Below are 19,834 nucleotides of genomic sequence, written 5' to 3'. Positions count from 1 at the left end.
GCCACTTTGGGACCTTGCCCTAGGGTATAGCATAGGATGGTGCAGCTCTCATTATTTCCATAGTGCACATCAGATGGTCTGCTGGACAGAATTGAGTCCAGAGTCTGGTCCCCTTACTGCTTGCTCTACCTTCTTAGTGGTGGAACTACATGTGTAGAAAAAGTAGCCCCTACCGTGCTTTTAGCAAAGCAGAGCTGCCAGCACTTGTCTGGATGCCCATTCCTCATCACTGGTGTGTGATACCCTGATCCTGCTTTTGATACATATTAGGATTTTATACTTGGCTTTTTTGGTCGGGCTTACAATGCCATTGCTCTAAGTGCAGCCTCGCAGTTAAGTCTGCAAGCCCTGAACCCAACTGCCTGGGCTTGGATCCCGGCTCTACTGCCTATGAACTGAGTTACTTTGGGCAATTTACTTAACTTATCTGTGTCTCAATTTGGTAATCTGAAAACAAAGATGATAATAATAGTCTTGACCTCAAAAGGCTGTTGTAAGGATTAAAACAGTAAACATACACTGAGTACTTAGAAATAGGTTCTGGAACAAAGTAAATGCTTAATGTGTTGCTCCTATGATTCTTCTTCTTCTTATACTTAACAGTGGCTTCCAGCTCTCTGGCCAGAACAGAGAGAAAGATCTCCCTTTCCATGCTCTGGACAGCATGTCATGAAATGCAGTGACCTGTTTAATTGAACTGTCATTCTCCTCTATTGAGGTAGGGGCCTTTCTTCTCCTGGGTAGAGCAGGTCAATTCAGTGGCCTGGGCTGCCCCGAATGTACTCATTCAATGGGGGCCCTCAACCACCTTTGGTCTATGTTGGCACCATTGACATTTTTGTATTTGGACATTTTTTATGTCTTAAAAAAAATTTTTTTTTATAGCCTGGGTTCTGCTTCTTCCAACTTTCCAAAGAAAATGGCTCACCATTTCCTTTTCAGCTACTGCTCTTTGGCTCTGTTCTTAACATTTGCAGACAATAGAATGTGCTGCCTTGTTTTGATTAAAAGAGTGGCTTCCTTACTTTGGAGAAATTACAGATGTGAGTGGGAAACCTCATGCTGTCAGGGCTGCACAATGCTTTAAATGCCCTTTAAAACATCTGGAGAGTCACTTCAGATAGCTTTTTTCTAAAACATCGTGGTGTCAGAATTAAATGAGGAGGGCTTCCTTTGCTTTGAGGATGCTGTCACAGGCATAGAAATGAATTTTTCTCTCTCCTCTATTACAATAGCTGTACCTTACTTTAAAGCATTGTCTACATTCTCTATTCAAATGTCAGAAATTTTGACTCAAACAGAGAGAATGGCACCTTTTTATTCAAAATAAGATTCGGGCTTTAGAACTTAATCACAGATGACACTCTAATTCTGAATACTGCCTTATAGCAAACTCCAAATATTCCTGGGGCTTTAAAAGCGTTTCTGGGGTTATATTAGCAGTCTTAGACATTCTGCCATAGTTCCCACTTGATCATGTAGCCACCTAGTTTTTGGATGATTTCAAAGAAGAAAGCCTAATTTAGGTTTACAGATCCTTGGGGTCTCAAAAAGTGACCCCATTGAATGGGGAGGTACCTCACGCCTTAGGATCTGGGGTCTTCCCATGTCTTTACAGAAGACATATAAGATCCATGTCTTTGAGAGGCTCATAATCTCAATGGGTGAAAACATGAAGTAATGAAAGAATAATACAAGCCAGTAGACATTCCTTGTGAGCATGTGTGGTACACAGAAATGAGAAGTCTTGGAGAAGTCCTCTTGGGTTGGAGAAGTCAGAGAGGCTGCATGGTGGAGCTGAGACTTGAGTCAGACCTTGCAGAATTAGGAATATTTGTTACTGAAGGGGAAAGCATACTATTTTAGAAAATATGCCCTGGTAGTATATCTATAAGCAAATTTTTATCGAATGACTATATAAGCACCATCCTAAAGAAGAGGGATCCTATCCTATCCATCACCTGAGGGATCCTATCCTATCCATCACCACTTTCTACATGAAGTACTTTGCTGAAGTCCTTTTATATCTGAATGATTCCTCATGTATGAAGACACTTCTTTAGTGGATGCCCTGGAAGTCATTGTATGGATAACTGTCTCTGGTCACTACTATATGCTGCCATGACCCTACTTTTGGATGTTCATCAGAATTCCCCCATTTCTGTGGGGCTCACAGTCTCTATATCAGGGGATTCCTTTCTCTGATATGAGCATGCCTCTTGCTTTTCAGCAGTACTGAGTTTTTATGTTTCCCTCCACCACAGCCAAGTTCATGTCAACTTACCACATGCAACGATAAAACGGTGACAGGTATCTAAAATAATGATGACAGCAATGCAGTATAATATATTGAATAAAATTTTTGAAAAATCCATGTTTCATAGTGATGCTTAAAAAGAGAGCAAGACCCTATGGAGAATAGTATGGAGGTTCCTTAAAAAACTAAAAATAGAACTACCATATAACCCAGCAATCCCACTACTGGGCATATACCCTGAGAAAACCATAATTCAAAAAGAGTCACGTACCACAATGATCATTGCAGCACTATTTACAATAGCCAAGACATGGAAGCAACCTAAGTGTCCATCAACAGATGAATGGATAAAGAAGATGTGGCACATATATACAATGGAATATTACTCGGCCATAAAAAGAAACAAAATTGAGTTATTTGTAGTGAGGTGGATGGACCTCAAGTCTGTCATACAGAGTGAAGTAAGTCAGAAAGAGAAAAACAAACACCATATGCTAACACATCTATATGGAGTCTAAAAAAAAAAAAAAGGTTCTGAAGAACCTAGGGCCAGGACAGGAATAAAGACGCAGACGTAGAGAATGGATTTGAGGACATGGGGAGGGGGAAGGGTAAGCTGGGACGAAGTGAGAGAGTGGCATGGACTTATATATACTACCAAATATAAAATAGATAGCTAGTGGGAAGCAGCCGCATAGCACAGGGAGATCAGCTCAGTGCTTTGTGACCACCTAGAGGGGTGGGATAGGGAGGGTGGGAGGGAGACGCAAGAGGGAAGAGATACGGGGATATATGTATATGTATAGCTGATTCACTTTGTTATAAAGCAGAAACTAACACACCATTGTAAAGCAATTATACGCCAAAAAAGATGTTAAAAAAAAAGAGAGAGCAAGAGAGAAAGAGAGGAAAAGGAAAAAGAAGGAAACCTCTTTTATACAGAAGAGGGCTGGCTAATAAATGTAGAGGAGTGATAAGTTTAAAACTATCATTTTGTAGCTCTCTATATAATAACTGAATAATGAACAGATGCTGAAACCATTGGGTGGAAGGTTGTTGGCCAACTGGATAGTCACATGAACTCAGAGTATCCCACAATGGTTTACTTATTTATGACAAAGGGAAAAATGTGCCCTTACAATGAAGAGGTCTGGCAGTCACCACCTTAGCCAGGTGGCCAAGGAGTGGCACAACATGACACAATGGGCCTCCTGGTTTGATGCAGTGGGAGACGTATAACCTCCCCTTTGCAGTATTCTTGCAGAAATGTTGACCTGAATCTAATCAGGACAATGCAGTCAGATGAGTCCAGACAACTGTCCTGGGCCCTCAAAGGAATTAGTGTCATATAGAACAGAGGAAGGCAGGGGGGCAGTTCTCAGGATGGGGGGATGGGAGGTAAGGTTGGGAGGACTAAGGGGCATAACAGTAAAAATGCAATGTATAAACTTTGAATTCTGACTTTAAAAAAATCTATAAAAGACATTTTCATTTGAATATAGACTGTAGGTTGGATGATGTCATTAAATCCATGTTGATTTTCTTAGGTGTAACGGTGTTGTAATGTAGAATGTTTCTATTTAAGGAGATACATGCTGAAGAATTTAGGTAGGAAGTGTCATGATGTCTATAAACTTCTTTTGGATGGTTTGGCAAGAGGGAAATGTGTTATATACACTTAGCTATCTAGAGATGGAGTGGGTGTGGTAAGCTGTTAATAGTAGGTGAAACTAGGTAAGGTGTACAGGGCTGCTCAAAGTGCAGTTCTTTCCACTTGTTAGTGGAAAGACAAATGGATTCCATTTGTCAGTTAAAATTTTCAAAATAAAAAATGTTTAAAAAGAGATGATGACACACGATGTTTTCATGATGGTCTGAAATAACTGGCTTGCTGAATATGAGCTTTTAAGTGGTGGTACGGTGTAGTTGACACAATGTAACTGAATTTACACAGGGAGGTATTAATAATCCCACTGGAGAGACAGAGACAGAGGCATGTTGCCGTGGTGTGACTTGACTAAGGCTGGTTAGACTCAGAGCCAGGACTGGAAGCCAGGCTTTCTACTTCACTGGCCAATAGCGGCTTGTCCACTGTTCTCCACTTGTCCTTAATTCTCCACTGCGGCTTGTCACAGGTGTAGCTTGGAGTCTTGTCATCCTTTGCCAGGTCACCCTTCTCCGAAGGGTCTTAGAGAATTAATTGCTGTGATCTTTCCTTCTGTGTGTGGAGTTCAGACGTGAATCAGGGTTGACTCCTTTTTGAGACTGGTGTGATAAGTCATCTAGAATATTTGAAAGGTGGTGCAGCCAAACCCTGCTCATTCAGGGGGGAACATTTCAAGGTAGCCTCTTGAGGGGATTTAATGGAAAGCCACATTGGCTATAAAGGGACATAAAAGCATAATGCATAGCTTTAGCATTAGCCCCACTGAGCTTCTCCAGCATCAAGTGAAGTGTTTTGTTTTCATTAAATGAGCTCACAGTTGCTAAACATCTGGGTGGGGGGAGGACAGGAAAGGTTCCATGAAAACCAAAATCTCAAATACTACTAATAATGAAAAGAGAAGGTTTGCTTTCATTATTTTCTAATTAGAGAGTTGAACTTTATAGCTGAGGAAATAAGGCTTTCCTCTTTGAATGTAATACCCTTTTCCAATGGGGTACTCCACATGATCCTTCACTTACAGAAGGGCCTGTTCAGCTGAGAACAAGTGCCAAGCAAATGACTAATCACTTCCTTCCAGATGAAGGGCCGAGAGTGAGGAGGGGGTGGAAGCACAATGCCCCCGCGGGCTCTCTGGGAGAGATGGAGCTGCAATCCTCATTAACTTCAGAGGTGGGGCAGTTATGCTGCTGGTAGGCACTGTTCTTCTTAAAATTATAACTAAAGTAAGTTAATGGCCCCTAATAAAACCACTGTGCAGCTCTTGTGTACCGATGCTGAAATGTGATGTGTGAGAAGAAATCTTTAGTTGTCCCTTGGCTTCGGTGGGGTGGCCCCATCTTGTGAGCTCATAGACCCCTATGGGTTATCTCAACATTCATTTTCTTATTGGTCTTCTTCCACATCTTCTGCTCTTTCATTCTTATTCCGCTCCACCCCCATTGCTGTGCATGTATCTGGGAGGAGTACCTATTGGTTCCTGCTTATTTTTAGATTTAGGTGAAAATCAAAGGGAGTATTGGATATTTGTTATCTTTGAATTAAAGTCTACTCTACTGAGTGGTTTCTTCTTAATACTTTTTTCAGGGTTATTTCTAAGCCTTTAGCCCCTTACCCCTGCATGTAAAACCCTCTGCAATCCAGTGTCTCCTCCACCCCTGCCATTTATCTAAATGTATTTTCCATTTCTTAAGCAGGATGTTTACTCCCAATAAGTATGCCTCATCCCATTTTCCTCCTTCCCACAGCCATGCTTTTGCTCATGTTCACTTGGAATATTCATTCCCCTTTTCTCGGTGTATGGTATCACAAAATGGGTAAGACCATGACTGGAGCCAAGACTGTCTGAGTCTAAAGCTTGACCTTGGCCAAATTACTTAAATTCTCAGTGCCTTGGTTTCCTCATCTAAAAGCGGGCCTGATAGTTCCTACCTCATAGGGTTGCTGCGAGACTAAAATGAGTTTAAAAAAGTACTTTAAAACAGTGTCAGTGCTATATAAATATTAGCTGCTTTTATCACTTTTACTCATACAAATGTTACTGATTCTACAAGGTCTAACTCAAGTCTGCAGCCTCTCTGATTCTCCAGACCAAGAGGACTTCTCCAATACTTCTCATTTCTGTGTACCACACACTCACAGTGAATGTCTAGTGGCTTGTATTATTCTTTCCTTCTTTCATGTTTTCCCCCATTGAGATTATGTGCTTCTCAAAGACATGGATCTTATATGTCTTTTGTGTCCTCAATAAAGACGTGGAAAGACCCCAAATCCTAAGGCGTGAGGTACCTCCCCACTCAGTGTTTGCTCTGTAAATGCCCTGTTTCTGACAGGGGACATGATGAATGAGTAGTTCCAGATCCGTATACAATGGTGAGTCAGAAACACTTTCTAAACAGCTGGAAGAGCTACAGTACATGAGGGAAGTGGAGGAGTAGAAAGACTGTAGAGAAGTTTTTCTAGGGTCTAGTCTCGTTTCTGGTGTTCAAGAGTTTCCAGTTAAGAATTTGAGTTATTTTGAACCTGTTTTTGGTTGCTGCTCTGTATTCTTTTGACTGCAACACTCTGAGTCAATGCTGTATTGGCCACAGCTTTGTAACATGACACTTGTGTGTGTTGAATTACACCTACACAAAGTAAAAGTACTATTCAAATGCAGTGTACCGTTGATACCAATTTCTAGAATCCACTGTATAGAAGAGAGTCCTCTGAGATGGTCACTCCTTTTGTTTCACGACTACCTCCTCCTCTCAGGGTCACCCAATGCACGCTCTCTCTTTCTTTAAGGACATTTAAGCTCAGTTATGGCCTCATCACAGATCCTGCCACAGACGGTAACCTAAGCAGAATGAGTGAGAGGAAGTGGATGTGGGGAGCGGGTCGAACACTTGTCGCTGGGCTTTGGACATAAATGAGACATGGTGCCCAGGATGCTGCTTCTGAATGGTGGGGCAAAGGAAGGTGCCCCATGTAAAGATGGCAGGGATCCCAGGGGAAGGAAGTCAGGCAGGTGTCCAGTGAAGAGAATGAGTTGGGTTATCTTAGTATGATGCCCCTTGAACTTTAACGTGCATGTGAATCACTTGGAATCTTATGAAAATGCAGATTCTGTGTCAGTAGGTCTGGGATGGGCCTGAGAGTCTGCATTTCTAACCAGCTCTCAGAAGATGCTGTAGAAGCTTGTCCATGGACCATACTTTTAGTAGCAAGGCCTTAGGAAAGAGCGTGAAAGGGATAGGCCTGTGGGCCTGATAACCTGATAAGTGACTGCCAGATAAAAAGACATTATTTTCAAGTATTAAAGGATTTAGGGAATGGGCATCGATGGTGTTCCTTCAGAAGCAAAGTGAGCAGGTTCTAAGGGGAAGGTGAAAAATGAGAGAGAGATAGAGCAGGGTCCATTGATCAACTACTCTACCTACTTGGAGAATATCCTTTCAAACTCTTCTCAGTTGAAACTTGAAATTCCTGTGCTCTCTTTTAACCAGGGCAGCGACTCCCCTCCGGGCTGTCTCTTCTTAGCTTCAAAGCAGTCCACTGATGTAGTGAACAATTTCATCAGTTGGAAATTTGGTCACTGTAAATCCTCAGGGCCCATTTGATTAATTTTGAACTTAATGGGTTGGTTGGTTGTCATGTGAACATGTGACCTAGCTGCCATCCCACACAACTCCTCTCACCCTTGGCATTTTAGGTCAGAAAGAATGTCACCAGAGAGTTAGGAACATGGTAAAAGATGAGAAAGAGCCCACCTCAAGCTAGAAGTGGGAATGGCAGGAGCTGTATGGCAGAGCGTGAATCTGCGAGTTTACTCACAGTGTTATGGATTCATTATTCATCCCTTGAAAAGCATTTCCTGGTACGGTGGTTATGTGTAAGTTATCACAAATTTCCCTTGAGGAATGAAATGAGAAATATTTACTTTCCAAATTTCAGATGCAAATAGGAAACTGTTATGCATAGCAATCAGCCTGGTACTTACAGAATGAAATTAAATTCAGAGGAGAAGATCTTCGTAACATCTGGAAGCTTTCGGATGCCTGTGTTACAGATGCTCCTGTGGTTTGGGGCAGGGTGGGAATGTAGGCAGAGTGAGTAAAAGTGATTGTTATTAAGGAATAAAGATAAAAACAGTAGAAAGGCACTTTGTAGTACTATTTTTACATTAAATTTAAAAATATGGAGTTTGGCTTTATCAGTAACACTTCTAGCTGCTGAAGATCATCAGAATTTAAAAGGCCCTAACACTGTGGGAGTAGTTACTCTAATGACTCCTATTTAGAGATCTAGGGGATGGGACTAAACTTTTAAGTCTTTTTCATTTACGTCTGTAAATATTTCCAGCCTGTCTTTTTCCTATTGCATCAATTGCATTTTCGTATTGTATTTCATTCCATTTCCTTTTGCTAACTAGTTTTCTCCGTGCTCTTGATGGTTCCAGAAAGCATCTCACTACTTTAGAACAGGTTTTAACTCAAACACTTCAGGAGGATTAATCTCCATGTGAGAAATCCATTTCCTTATTATTAAAAATCTCCCTTTATTTAGCTACCTTGCGATTCAGGGAGTTCTTCCTTGTATCTCACTGAGATCATTAAACATTCTTTGGGTTATTGGAGCTACTCAGGACTCCTCTTCTTTTCCTCCCACCTTTTATTTAGCCTTCAAAGAGGAGAGAGGCTTCAGTGATAGGTTAAATTGAAGGATATTTTGTTACACAAGAATGGGAAAGGAATCCAGGCATCTGGATCTCCCCCAATCCCATTTTAAATTCACCAGCCATGGTCACTGGACAACTGAAATGAACTGCCCGGCACTCTGGTGACAATGAAAGGTAGCCATCTTTCTCTTTTGGCTCACTCTGGTTCTCTTCCTTACCCGTTGCCCCAGATCACACAGAATCCTTGCCCTGTCTGTGGCTGGTGAAGGCAGTGTGGGCTTGGACTGCAATGTGTACCGGGGTTGGGAGAATATTGCTTTTTAGGGGTGAAATGCTATTTAATAAAGACAACGATTCTTAGATAACAAGGGGCTGCAGTGGTCAAATTTGGTTCTGGGATTTTCTTATGTTTTTCCAAAGTAGTTGATGCTGCGGATACTTATGTGTCCCATAGACCCCTCGGAGGTCTGGAAAAGCAGAACACTTTAGGAATTAGGAATTCCTAATTGGGTTAGGAATCATCATCCACCGTTAGAGCTGCCGAAGGAGCTACACGCGTGCCCATCCCTGAGGGCAGGACTGCTTGGATGTTGTGGAACACTAGAGAGATGTCTGCCCCTCCTCCTCTTTTTTTTTTTTTCAGCTGGTAGGGGTTGTGGACTTTGCATCCTCTAGAGATTTTATGAAATTTAATTCATCAGGAAGAAGAGAGAATGGACATCTGTGTTAGAGGGTTAAAGGTTCATTTTTTTCTGTGTGAATAAGTGATTACTTGATATATGAGAAGATCCATGGTGATTAATTTATAGATTTGTATCAAGTTTCAGGAATTCCGGTTTTGCTGGCAAGGCAATGAATCTGCTGGGCTACGGTGGTACTTATAGTTCTAACTAGTGGACTTAATAAGTTTTAATGGGAAATAGAAAATAATGATTTCGTTTATATGGCACAGTGCCTACCTCAAAGTAATGCTTTAAAAGTTTTCACTTAACGAATGAATGAACACATGAGAGAAAGGAGATCAATAATTTTCAACCAGGGATGGGGATCAAATCAGAATTGCCTCTTCCACTTTGACCTATGCTCTCTCTACCTCGCCACCTCACCTTAGAGATTCCGATTTACCCTTTTAAAGTGTCCTGACCTCCCTGTTCCATGCCCACCAGCACTTTGAAAATCATTGCAAAGGGGTGATAGTCTTCATGGATGTTTGGGATGGAGAAAATGTTGGGAACCACTTACGTGTATTTGAAAGCACCCAGCGTGGTAGCTGATAAGAAATGCTGATTAAATTTTAATCAGAGGGCTGAAGACAGACATGCAGATAATGCTAAGTATGTGGTTTAAAAATTCTCTCCAACCTTTTAATTGTTTAGGTTTTCATCAGATGCCCATGTTCCCCTCCCAATTGCTTAAAAAGGAAAATTCCTCACAGGTATTTTAACCGGGGGAGATTTGTAAATGCTCCAGGCTCAATGTACACCAGATTTTTAGTGTTCTGGATCAGTCTGTAAAGAGAAATGGAAAAACAGGCAGCAGTTTAATAGATGTGTTTCGTTTGGAATGCACAAGGTCATGGTCACCAGAGGATGCTGGCTGAAAGTAGCATCAACAAAATCAAGTGACTTTCCTGTGCTTGAGGGGAGCTCCAGGGACCCTGGGGATAGAAACGGAATGGTGAGAGCTAGTTGGCTATTGCCAGGAAGTTCTGCTTTCAACCTCTTGCTGAGGTAGGTGTAAGCATCATAGCTGGCAGTCTGTTCCATTCCCCCTTGCACCCCCTGAGGAAGCACCAACATCCAGGGCCCCTGGCCAGCTAGGTCGTGCCCCACCATGGAACCAGCACACTGGGAGTGATGGGAGATTCCATTCCCAGGAGAAATGAACCAATTGTCTACTTGTCCTTGTAGGCAAACTGGTCTTCTTTGTAGTGTGCTGGCAGTCACACTGACCAGTTATCCAGATGGGCACTCAGTCTTTGTAAAAGCCCAGGGCGGAGCCCGGGGGCTTGGGTTTGGGGGATTTTTTTGTCCATTCTATGGATAATTGGTTGTGTGATGATGCCAAGCCTCCTAACTTCCCGGAGCTAATGCTCCCTTCTGTGAAATTAGAATGATAATAGCGCTCTTCCCAACTCACAGGTTGGCAGGTAGTGAGTAACATAATAGGTAGAGATAACGTACAAGGCAGGGCTTTGCAAAATATAAAAGTACAGCCATAATACCACAGTGGCGTTATTGCTCTTCTCCCTAGTTCCCCAGTGACTTTGAGAAGCAGCCACATTTACTGGGTTCTGTCTACTTTGGATTCAATAAAAGGTAGTACATGCCTTTGGCTTTTTTAACCCATGCAGCAACCACCTAAGGAAATGATAATTACTCTTGTTCTGTAGAGAAAATCTAGTATATTGGTTAGGTGGACGGACTCTGGAGTCAGCTTGGTTTTACATGCTGGTTTTACTAATTGTACGACCTTGGATACATCACTTAAAGCTTGGTTTCCTCATAGTGTAGTTTTCGAGCAGTAAATGTGTGTGTCTCGATCGCAGTAAGGCCTCCACCAGTGTTAACAATGCCTATTCTAGTTGATGAAATCAGGAAGTTGAATGATTTGTCTCTAGTCACAGAGCTGAGAAGTTGCAGCACTTGGAGGTGAACTCGGGTTTTCTGACTCTGAGTCTAGTGCGCATTCTGCCTTCTAAAGTTACCCACTATTGGTGCCTATTTCCGTCCTTTCTGTCCCTTTGATTCTTAAGAGGTGAGTGACATTTTGTTGTAATTATTTTTACAACAACTGAGTCAAGCAATCACGGGCCACATAAGACATTATGTGGGTAGGATGGAAAGAACTTTTATTTCTTAAGACTCTTTTGGGGTCTGACCCCTCATCCATACATTCATTCAGTCAACAAACATTTATTGAGCACCTACACGTGCCAGGCATTGTTCTAGGTGCTGGAGATACAGCTGTGAACAAGACAAAGAGGGCTTGTGGGGAGCTAACATTCTAGTCTTAGGGCCTTCTTTGGGAAAAGTCCATAAACTTTCCCTTAGAGCACTTTATTTTTCTTTCTGTATTGATAAATTGATACTTTATCTATTAATAAATGTTGCTGTGCATCACGAACAACTTTATTTATCTCAAGCTGCTCTGCTTCAACATTGCTTGGGAAGTCTGTTAAAACTGCAGTTTTTCAGATTTCCAGGTCTGGGATAGGACTGTCACCTGTAATGGAAATGACCTTCCCCCTCCCCACTCCCCTCTTGAAATTCTACTTCACAGCGAAGTCCATACTATACCTTTTGCACTTAAACACCCATTATTTCAGATTTCCCCATAACTGTTTGGTGAGTTAGTCTTACCTCTCTGGTTACACCATCATTTCCTGGGGGAGATTTATATTTTACCTCCTCTGTATTCCAGTAGCATTTGACCTTTGGTTGGACATGTGTACCCACATACTTATTAATTAACTATTCTCTTTAGATAATTGCTATTTGGACCATTCATAGGGAGGTCTTGTGGTATAGTGGAGAATACACAAGCTTTGAAGATAGGCTGGGGTTGAATTCCAGCCCTGCCATTGTCTAAGGTGCCACATTGGTCAAGTTACTGACCATTCTGAGCCCCCATTCCTTCCCATGAACAAAAGAGATAATTACCCCACTTTGCAGGGCAGCTGTGAGAATTAAATGACACAACCTAGAGGAAATAAAGGCCAAGCACAAGTGCTCAAAATATGTTTGTTGCTAACATCTTTCTCGCTTCCTTAACTTTTGAAACTCTTCTGCAGATGCGGTTTGTAGAAGGTCAGGTTTGGGCCAAACAAGGAAGTAGTAAGAAGTCTGGTTTAGGAGTCACATGACCTGATTTCTAGTCCCAACTCTGGCACTAACTTGCTGTGTGACATCAGGCAAGTCAGTTAACCTCTTTGGGCCGCAGGTTTATCATCTGAAAACTGAATAGAGCCAGTCTTCTCCCATCCCCTCTTTTTTGTAAATTGGAGGAAAATGATAATTTGGAAAGGATTATTTTTAGGACTCAGTTCAAAAACATCACAATAATAACAACAAATCCAACATACACATGCCAAACACTTTTACATGGTAGGTTTCCAAGAACCATTTACTAAACAGACGAATATGCCCAAACAGTCCCCAGTGAACTAATTCATGATCTCGAAGCTCCTTTCCAAATTTTCCCACCACCCCAAGAACTCCATACCCTCCCTTCCATAAGGTAAGAGCTCCTTGGCAGGACTCCACAATGTCAATTTTAATTTCCAACTTCGTGTTGTGATGTTTCAGAGTTTATAGAGCTCCCAGGGAGAAGCAGTTGTCACCATGGCAACCTTCAGGCCACTGCAGTGAGAGAAATTAGTGCCTGCACAGACCTAGTAATTGCTGTGGTCTTTTCCTCTTGGATTCCTAGCATTGGATGCTTGAATACAAATACTGAGTGGGCTCCAGCAAGCGAGGGTAATAGTGTACAGCAATAAACTATCTGTTAGCTGATGCTTACATTTCAGACAAATTGAGGAGATTGTCAAAGGCATTAGCTTCTATCTTTTCCAGGGAATCACTCTGAGAGATTTCACTAGGGGAGAGAGAAAAAAAAAAAAGAAGAAGAAGAAACATGAAAGAAATGACTGTGTCTGCATAATAATAAGCTGTGTGTACAACCCAACAACTGGGGGCTCCAGTGTGTCCTTTTAAAAAAGAACAGGGAAGCCTTAAGTTGTCCTCACATCATAAAGTGCTAACACGCCCATCCCCCCTGCCCCCCCACCCCCTGCCTTTAGGAACACTAATTGGCACCTGCAACCCAGATGCAGTTGAAATGCAAGTTTCAGTATTCCCTGTTGATGTGACAGGTTCTTTTTCTTATTTATCTATGACTCAGAGTCACAGATTGTTAGAAGTGGACACGTCCTTTGGGAAAATCCAGTCAGATTCCCTTGTTTTACAGCTTTTGGAATTAAAGCTCTGAGAGGAGAGGCAAATAATGCTCATGGGAAGATTCAGGGCCAGGATCAGAATGTCTGGGTTCTCAACTCCATCACTCTAGTGAGGTTTTAATTTGGGTTAGGATTCATTGTTTCTTAACTCTTTACCCCTTTCCCCAAATCCTGTTCTGATGCAATTGCAAAGTGGTCAACTCCTACACGAAGTGTCCTTCTTGTGTTGTAACTGTCTGTTTATTTGACCATTTCCTTCACTTCATTAGCACACTGAGGACAAGGAGTATGTCCTATTCACTTCTAAATCGCTGGTGGCTTCATGTAGCCTGGCACATAGGGTATAAATGAATGAATAGATAAGTGAATGAACTGATTTTTTTTAAAAAAAGACACAAAAGTAAAGGAACCAACTTTGCCATATATTTACCACCGCCAAGCATGTAGGTAATTTCAATGTTACCCTAAAATCCCAGCATAAGCTACCATTTGCTGCCAGCTGAGAAAGAAGTCGCAAAATCTAATGTTTACATTCACTGAAGGCTTCAGACTTGATGAGAGCTTTAGCCCACAGGAAGGCTGAGCCTAAGGCAGTTAAGGTCTTTTATGAACAACACAGTGATGGATAGTTCCTAGGCTGATTCATCTTATTCCTACCTAATGGTTCACTTATTTAACTGTGGCTGCTTTTCTCACTAGGAGGTCTTAACATATTAGAAGCTATCAAAACTCAACATTTAGACTTGAGAGCAGAAGAGTAAGGGTTAGCCTCAAGCAAACTGACATTTACGTAACCTGCAGTGTATTTCCTATAATATGCACTAATTCTTAATGAATTATTTTTAATATCCTCATTGCTTGCTTATACCCTAAAGAGCAATCAGAGGTTCCCCAAGGAACTAGGACTGATGATGCAGCATCTTCTTTAGAGATGCAAATCTGCTTGCAAAGCCCAGAGGATTGTTAAGATGCTCTCTGGGAACTAAATGGCCTCTGAGGTCCTTTGACTCAGACTAACATTAAGGAGGATGCTAGAATACTGGACTCCTTTGAAAGTTCTCTTTCCATGTATGGGATCTTGTGTCCTAGGAGCTGACACAGGGATATAGGATTGAAGTTACATTTTACACAAATACGAGATCACATTGCATTATCAGGCTGCTTTACAATTTTGATAAATGCCTTTTATCAATATGGCTATAGATACTGTGTTTTTGTGATACACTTATATTTTAGATACAAAGATAATCTTCTGAGGCACAGTAAACTTTCAACACATTTTCTTCTATGTAGGTGTTATCTAAAAATGTGACAAGAGGGAATAGCTGCTCTAGCAAAGGGAGAGTTTTTATGACTGAAATCTATCTTCTTTTCTACTTGAGTAATTTATCATCATTTATCAAAAGACATTCAGTTCACTGAAGCAAGGTTAATTATCTGCATTTTAATAACCCTTGAAAATCATACCTTTTCTTCAAAGGTCCCTGGGTATTATTTGTACTTTAAAGATAAAAATACTAGGGTTTCCTAAACACAGTTTCTCTCCTAGAAAAATTATCCCCTTTCAACTATGTGTTCTCTGAGGGAGAAATTTATTCCAATTATAAATGTCTTTTGATATGCAGTATCTTACTTACATTTTTATGACCTCATTAAGTCCTCTGAAAGCTTGAGATGGGATTACTTTGATAGGGAGATAGGTGAGTGATCTAGAAAAGAAAAAAGGAGAGCCAAGAGCTTAAGATTTAAGATTGGGTGCCTTTTAAATTCATGAATAAAATGTGTGTGTGTGACTACAGAGTTCCAAATAGCTAGATTCAGGTTGAAAGTTCTAACTTATATCAATAAAGAGAGGTGCCATGACTCATTCTTGGTCTTTATCAAAGAGTGTGCAATTTTGTTTTTAAGATAGTGAACTTTGGGATCAGACCCAACCAGGTTCAAATCCCCACTCTCCTACTACCTGGCTATAGGACCCTGAGCATATTATTTAAGTCCTCTGTTTCAATTTCTTCATCTATAAAATTGAAATAATAATTTCTATTTCACAGGGTTGTTATGATGATTAATCAAGATAACCTGTATAAAGGATAGGGCTTGGCACCAAGTAAATAGTTAACACACAGTTTTAGAGTGGACTTATAGGCTTGTTGGGAGCATGGAAAAGAAGCTATCTTGGGTAGAGTGGAGAAATAGATGGTGAAAATACAATTGAAAACCAGGCAGGCAAGAGAAGGGAAGATTGACTAAGAACATGTTCCTATTTTGATCTTTACCACCTTCCCCAGGCAGCCTATTTTAATATTATCCCAACCAGACCACTTTGCTCCTGTGGTTAAATCAAACGGGCATCTCATGCCATTTGCGGGGAGTATCTATAGAGATTCCTTCAGGCACTTACTTATATCCAGAAGAACAATCTGAGTGTTCTTGAACTGAGATAAAAGTTATGCATTACATAAAAGTTGAGCAAAGAGTGACTACTCAGCAAGAGCAAAACCAGAATAGGATGATAAAGGAAACTGGGGTTAAGATAACTCAGGAGAAAGCATCTGCAAGGCGTAGATGAATGTTCAACCAGTATTTATCAAGCATGTACAATGATTCAAGGATTTGGCTCAAGGACTGGAAGAGAAGAGGGGAGTGGACCAGGACATTTCAGGAGGGACATGAATATCAAGAATATGGAGAATAGAAGTGGGAGATGCTGCCTTGTTTTTCGTGTGTCTATGCAGCAGAGACTGGCTTAGCTGCTGGGGGAGAGCACCTCCGCCATGATGAGCATATTCACATCAGTGAGATGTCTTACAGTCCCAGGAGGGACTTGTAACATGCTTGTAACGTGCTGTGTGAACTATGCCCACCCACCTGTAACCTTATTTTATCCACTCAACAATGGTGTGAGGTGGGTATTTCCCTTCGATAGCAGAAGAAACTTGATCACAAGAGATTAAGTAACCTGGACAAGGTAACATGACCAAGCAGACAGTCTCCAAATGTTCTTTACTGTGCAATACTGGCCTGAAGTATATGATTCCTAACCCACTCTCCCTCTTTTTAAATTTTTTCCCCAACTTTATTGAGGGATAATTGACAAATATAATTGTATATATTTAAAGTGTACAACATGATGATTAGATGTATACCTACATTGTGGAATGATTATCAATAGCAAGATAATTGACACATCTGTCACCTCAAGTAGTTAACTTCTTTTTTTTGTGGTAAGCGTGCTCAAGATCTACTCAGCAACTTTCAAATATACAATGCAAAATTCTTAACTATAGCCACCATGTTGTACATTAGATCCTCAGAACCTATTCTTCTTATAAGTGAAGGTTTGTACCCTTTGACCTGTATCTCCCCATTTTCCCTTACCCCCAGCCACTGGCAACCGCCATTCTATACTCTATTTCTGAGAAATTGGCTTTTTCCGAGGTTCCACAGAGAAATGATACCATATAGTATTTGTCTTTCTCTGGCTTATTTCACTTAGCATAATGCCCTCCACTTTCATCCAGGTTGTTGCAAATGGCAAATTTTCTTCTTTTTACGTCTGAAAAATATTCTGTCGTGTGTATATATATATATATACCAAATTTTCTCCATCCGTTCATCTGTCAAGTGACTTTAGGCTGTTTCCTTATCTTGGCTATTATGAGTAATGCTGCAATGAACATGGGATGCAGATGTCTCTTAGAGATAGTGCTTTCGTTTCCTTCGGGAATATACCAGGTCACTCACTCTATCTCAGTGAGCAAGGTGAAGGGACATGAATTGGAACCTTGTTTCTCTTGAGAAGAGGCATGTCACACTCTTGCTATTCCTCCTGCAAAGCAGCTTACCAGCAGTTTCTCTCTAGGGCTAATGCAAAGAAATTTCATTGAAGAAAAATGCTTTCACTCAACTATCTCTTAGAGATGCTATAACCTAGAACAAGTAATCCAAACTTGCTCCTCTGATTTTATTCCTGAAGACAGTCCCACCAAGTACATCCTTCAGTACCGAAACTTATTTAACAGGGCATCCGAGAAGAACAGGGACTGTAGGGGGAGAAATCTTCTTATGATGGCATGTTTCCTTCCTATATTTCTTCTGGAATCATGTCTTCTTGGCTTACTGATTAAAAACACAGTTTTATTGCTCTCTGCACTGCCAAGTCAATAAATTTCCAGAAGAGAAAGCTGTATTCTACTGTACCCCATGCAACATCAATAAAACTGACAGCCAAATTCTGATTCCAGAATCTTTATTGCTGGGGATAATGCAGTGCAGAACATATTTTGGAGAGTGTTTACATAAAAGCTTCAACTGAACCTTTCAGAGCTGTTTATTCATGTAAATGGAGCCCAGAAGCTGGAGCCTCTCATCAGGCACCCTCCTCCTCCAAAAAAGGAACACAGTGTGGCTCCCCGGAGAACAGCGTGGCTCAGATTTGACCAGGGAGGGTGCCTGAGTTTTTGATCGATGTAGGGATGAGGGATGAGGAGCAAAGGTTGGACAGAAGTGAGAGAAGCTGTAGATCATGCACTGGCTGTCCCTGGTGACTACAGAACAGCCCTGGTGCAAGATGAAATTTTGTAGAGTTGATGTTGATGCTTCAGAGCAGGAAAGGCAGCAGTGATGAGAGTGGAAATAGAGTTCCTACCATAAAAGAGGCACTGAGCGAACAGGAGGTAGCTTTATGGGTGTGGCTGGGACAAGAAAGAGGCCTGGGGGTCAGAGAATGGGGAGAGAGGTGGGGTGAGACAGGTGCACCAAGCTTTTCACAACAGAAGTATTCTCATGAAGTGATGTGGAGAACGTGCTTCTATGAATCCCAAACTGTTTTCCCCACTGACTTATATTTTTATTTTAGAGATATTGTGTGTTCCTTTCTGATTCATCACAGTGGGCAGCAGTTACTAAGCATTCAAGTGCCTGTCTCCTGTATTTAAATGTTCACGTGGCCCATGATTTGTTAATAACCATTTGAATGTACTCCCTTTGAAGGTGATCCCTTCTCTGATGGATGCTTCTGTGATTCTTTCCATGAAGCCAGAAGCTCTTAGCAATGTGAACAATTGTCTCAATAAGCCTGCAGTTCTACTCCTGTATATATCCCAGAGAAATTTGCACACTGATACTTAAGGAAACTTGCACAAGGATTTTCTTCACAGCCTTGTGGCATCAAGGGGTATTGAAGGCAACCTGAGTGTCCACTACTGAGTGAGGGAGTGCTAAAATGTACACCTACCTAATGGGTCAGCAGTTAGGAGCAAGAGTGTAAAGGTACACAGAGCAGCATGTGTGGATCTTAGAATCATGGTGTTAAGAGAAACAACTAAGAAATTAATGATATGTATACACAATACTACTTGCAGAATTAAAATACATACACACCAAACATTAGCCATTAGAAAACATATAAACATACGTCAGCATGGTTGCCTATGGTGAGTTGAGAGAAAGTGGGAGGAGGGGATAAAATGAATAACTAAAATGAGGGGACTTTGAATGACCCAATGATTATGTTATTTGAAGGAAAAAGTATGGTCAACTTAACCCTCTGTACCTGAGAGACAAATGGAGAAGATAAAATTTTCATTTTGATGTATTGAGTTCCTTCTCTTCCCTTCTTTCTTTCTTTTTTTTTTGAAAGTTAGGTCTACATGTATTCTAAGAATTTTGTGAATTTTAGGAACTCTTATGGAAAGGTCTAGTTAATATCATTTGATAAAGAGCAGAAGCCCAGGAGAACTGAGGGAAAAGGGGCCAAAAGCAAGGACAGTCCAGCAGCTCTGTTGTCCAGTGTCAACAAAGGGAATGAAAGCTATGCATGGAGCAAAGAAACATAAGAGAGTGACACTCCCAGACTATGCATCTCAGATGGGTGGTAGAGAACCAAGGTTACTGGGCAAATGTGAAGTTGAACTTGCAGAGTGGAGAGTTCTCTCTGCCTCTTGAATAGTGAGTGAGATGGCTGTGGCAGTATATGGTGTGGAATCATGCAGTTACTTATATTTATTACATTTCATAGTCCTTTTATAGTTTTAAACTTTGATTTTTAAATTAATTGCTGATGTAACACAGGTGATACCTGAATTATGGCCAAATTCTACCTTGCTCAAGAGCCTTTACCAGAGATGTTGAAGCAAATACTTAGATTGGATGACAAAGGCTGCCTTAGTTTCATCAGTTCTGGAAACTCCATCAACTCATGAATCCCACATGCAAGACCCCCAGACCTTCCAGTTATGTGTTAAAGTTGACGTAGAAGCAGTCTCTACTCCTTAGGATTGGAAGTAAGGACTCACC

General features: G+C 41.1%; 1 protein-coding gene across 3 annotated transcripts in view; it reads right to left on the bottom strand.

Moving 5' to 3' along the window:
- LOC309612373 (lutropin-choriogonadotropic hormone receptor) overlaps positions 1-19,834 on the bottom strand; it is a 61,701-nt gene that overhangs the window by 27,809 nt on the left and 14,058 nt on the right. For 2 of the 3 annotated variants that reach the window (XM_082358163.1, XM_082358165.1), the window contains exons 2-6: positions 15,175-15,246; positions 13,102-13,176; positions 10,014-10,088; positions 7,903-7,977; positions 7,737-7,814 (exon numbers count right to left, since the gene is read on the bottom strand). In XM_082358163.1, coding sequence (XP_082214289.1) covers positions 7,737-7,814; positions 7,903-7,977; positions 10,014-10,088; positions 13,102-13,176; positions 15,175-15,246 — 375 coding nt within the window. The remainder of the gene's footprint in view (positions 1-7,736; positions 7,815-7,902; positions 7,978-10,013; positions 10,089-13,101; positions 13,177-15,174; positions 15,247-19,834) is intronic. The other variant, XM_082358164.1, reaches the window with a different exon arrangement.

This window comes from Balaenoptera borealis, assembly GCF_965194805.1.
Source record: "Balaenoptera borealis genome assembly, chromosome: 15".
Taxonomy (NCBI): Eukaryota; Metazoa; Chordata; class Mammalia; order Artiodactyla; family Balaenopteridae; genus Balaenoptera; species Balaenoptera borealis.
This window is presented reverse-complemented; position numbering and strand designations above follow the sequence as displayed.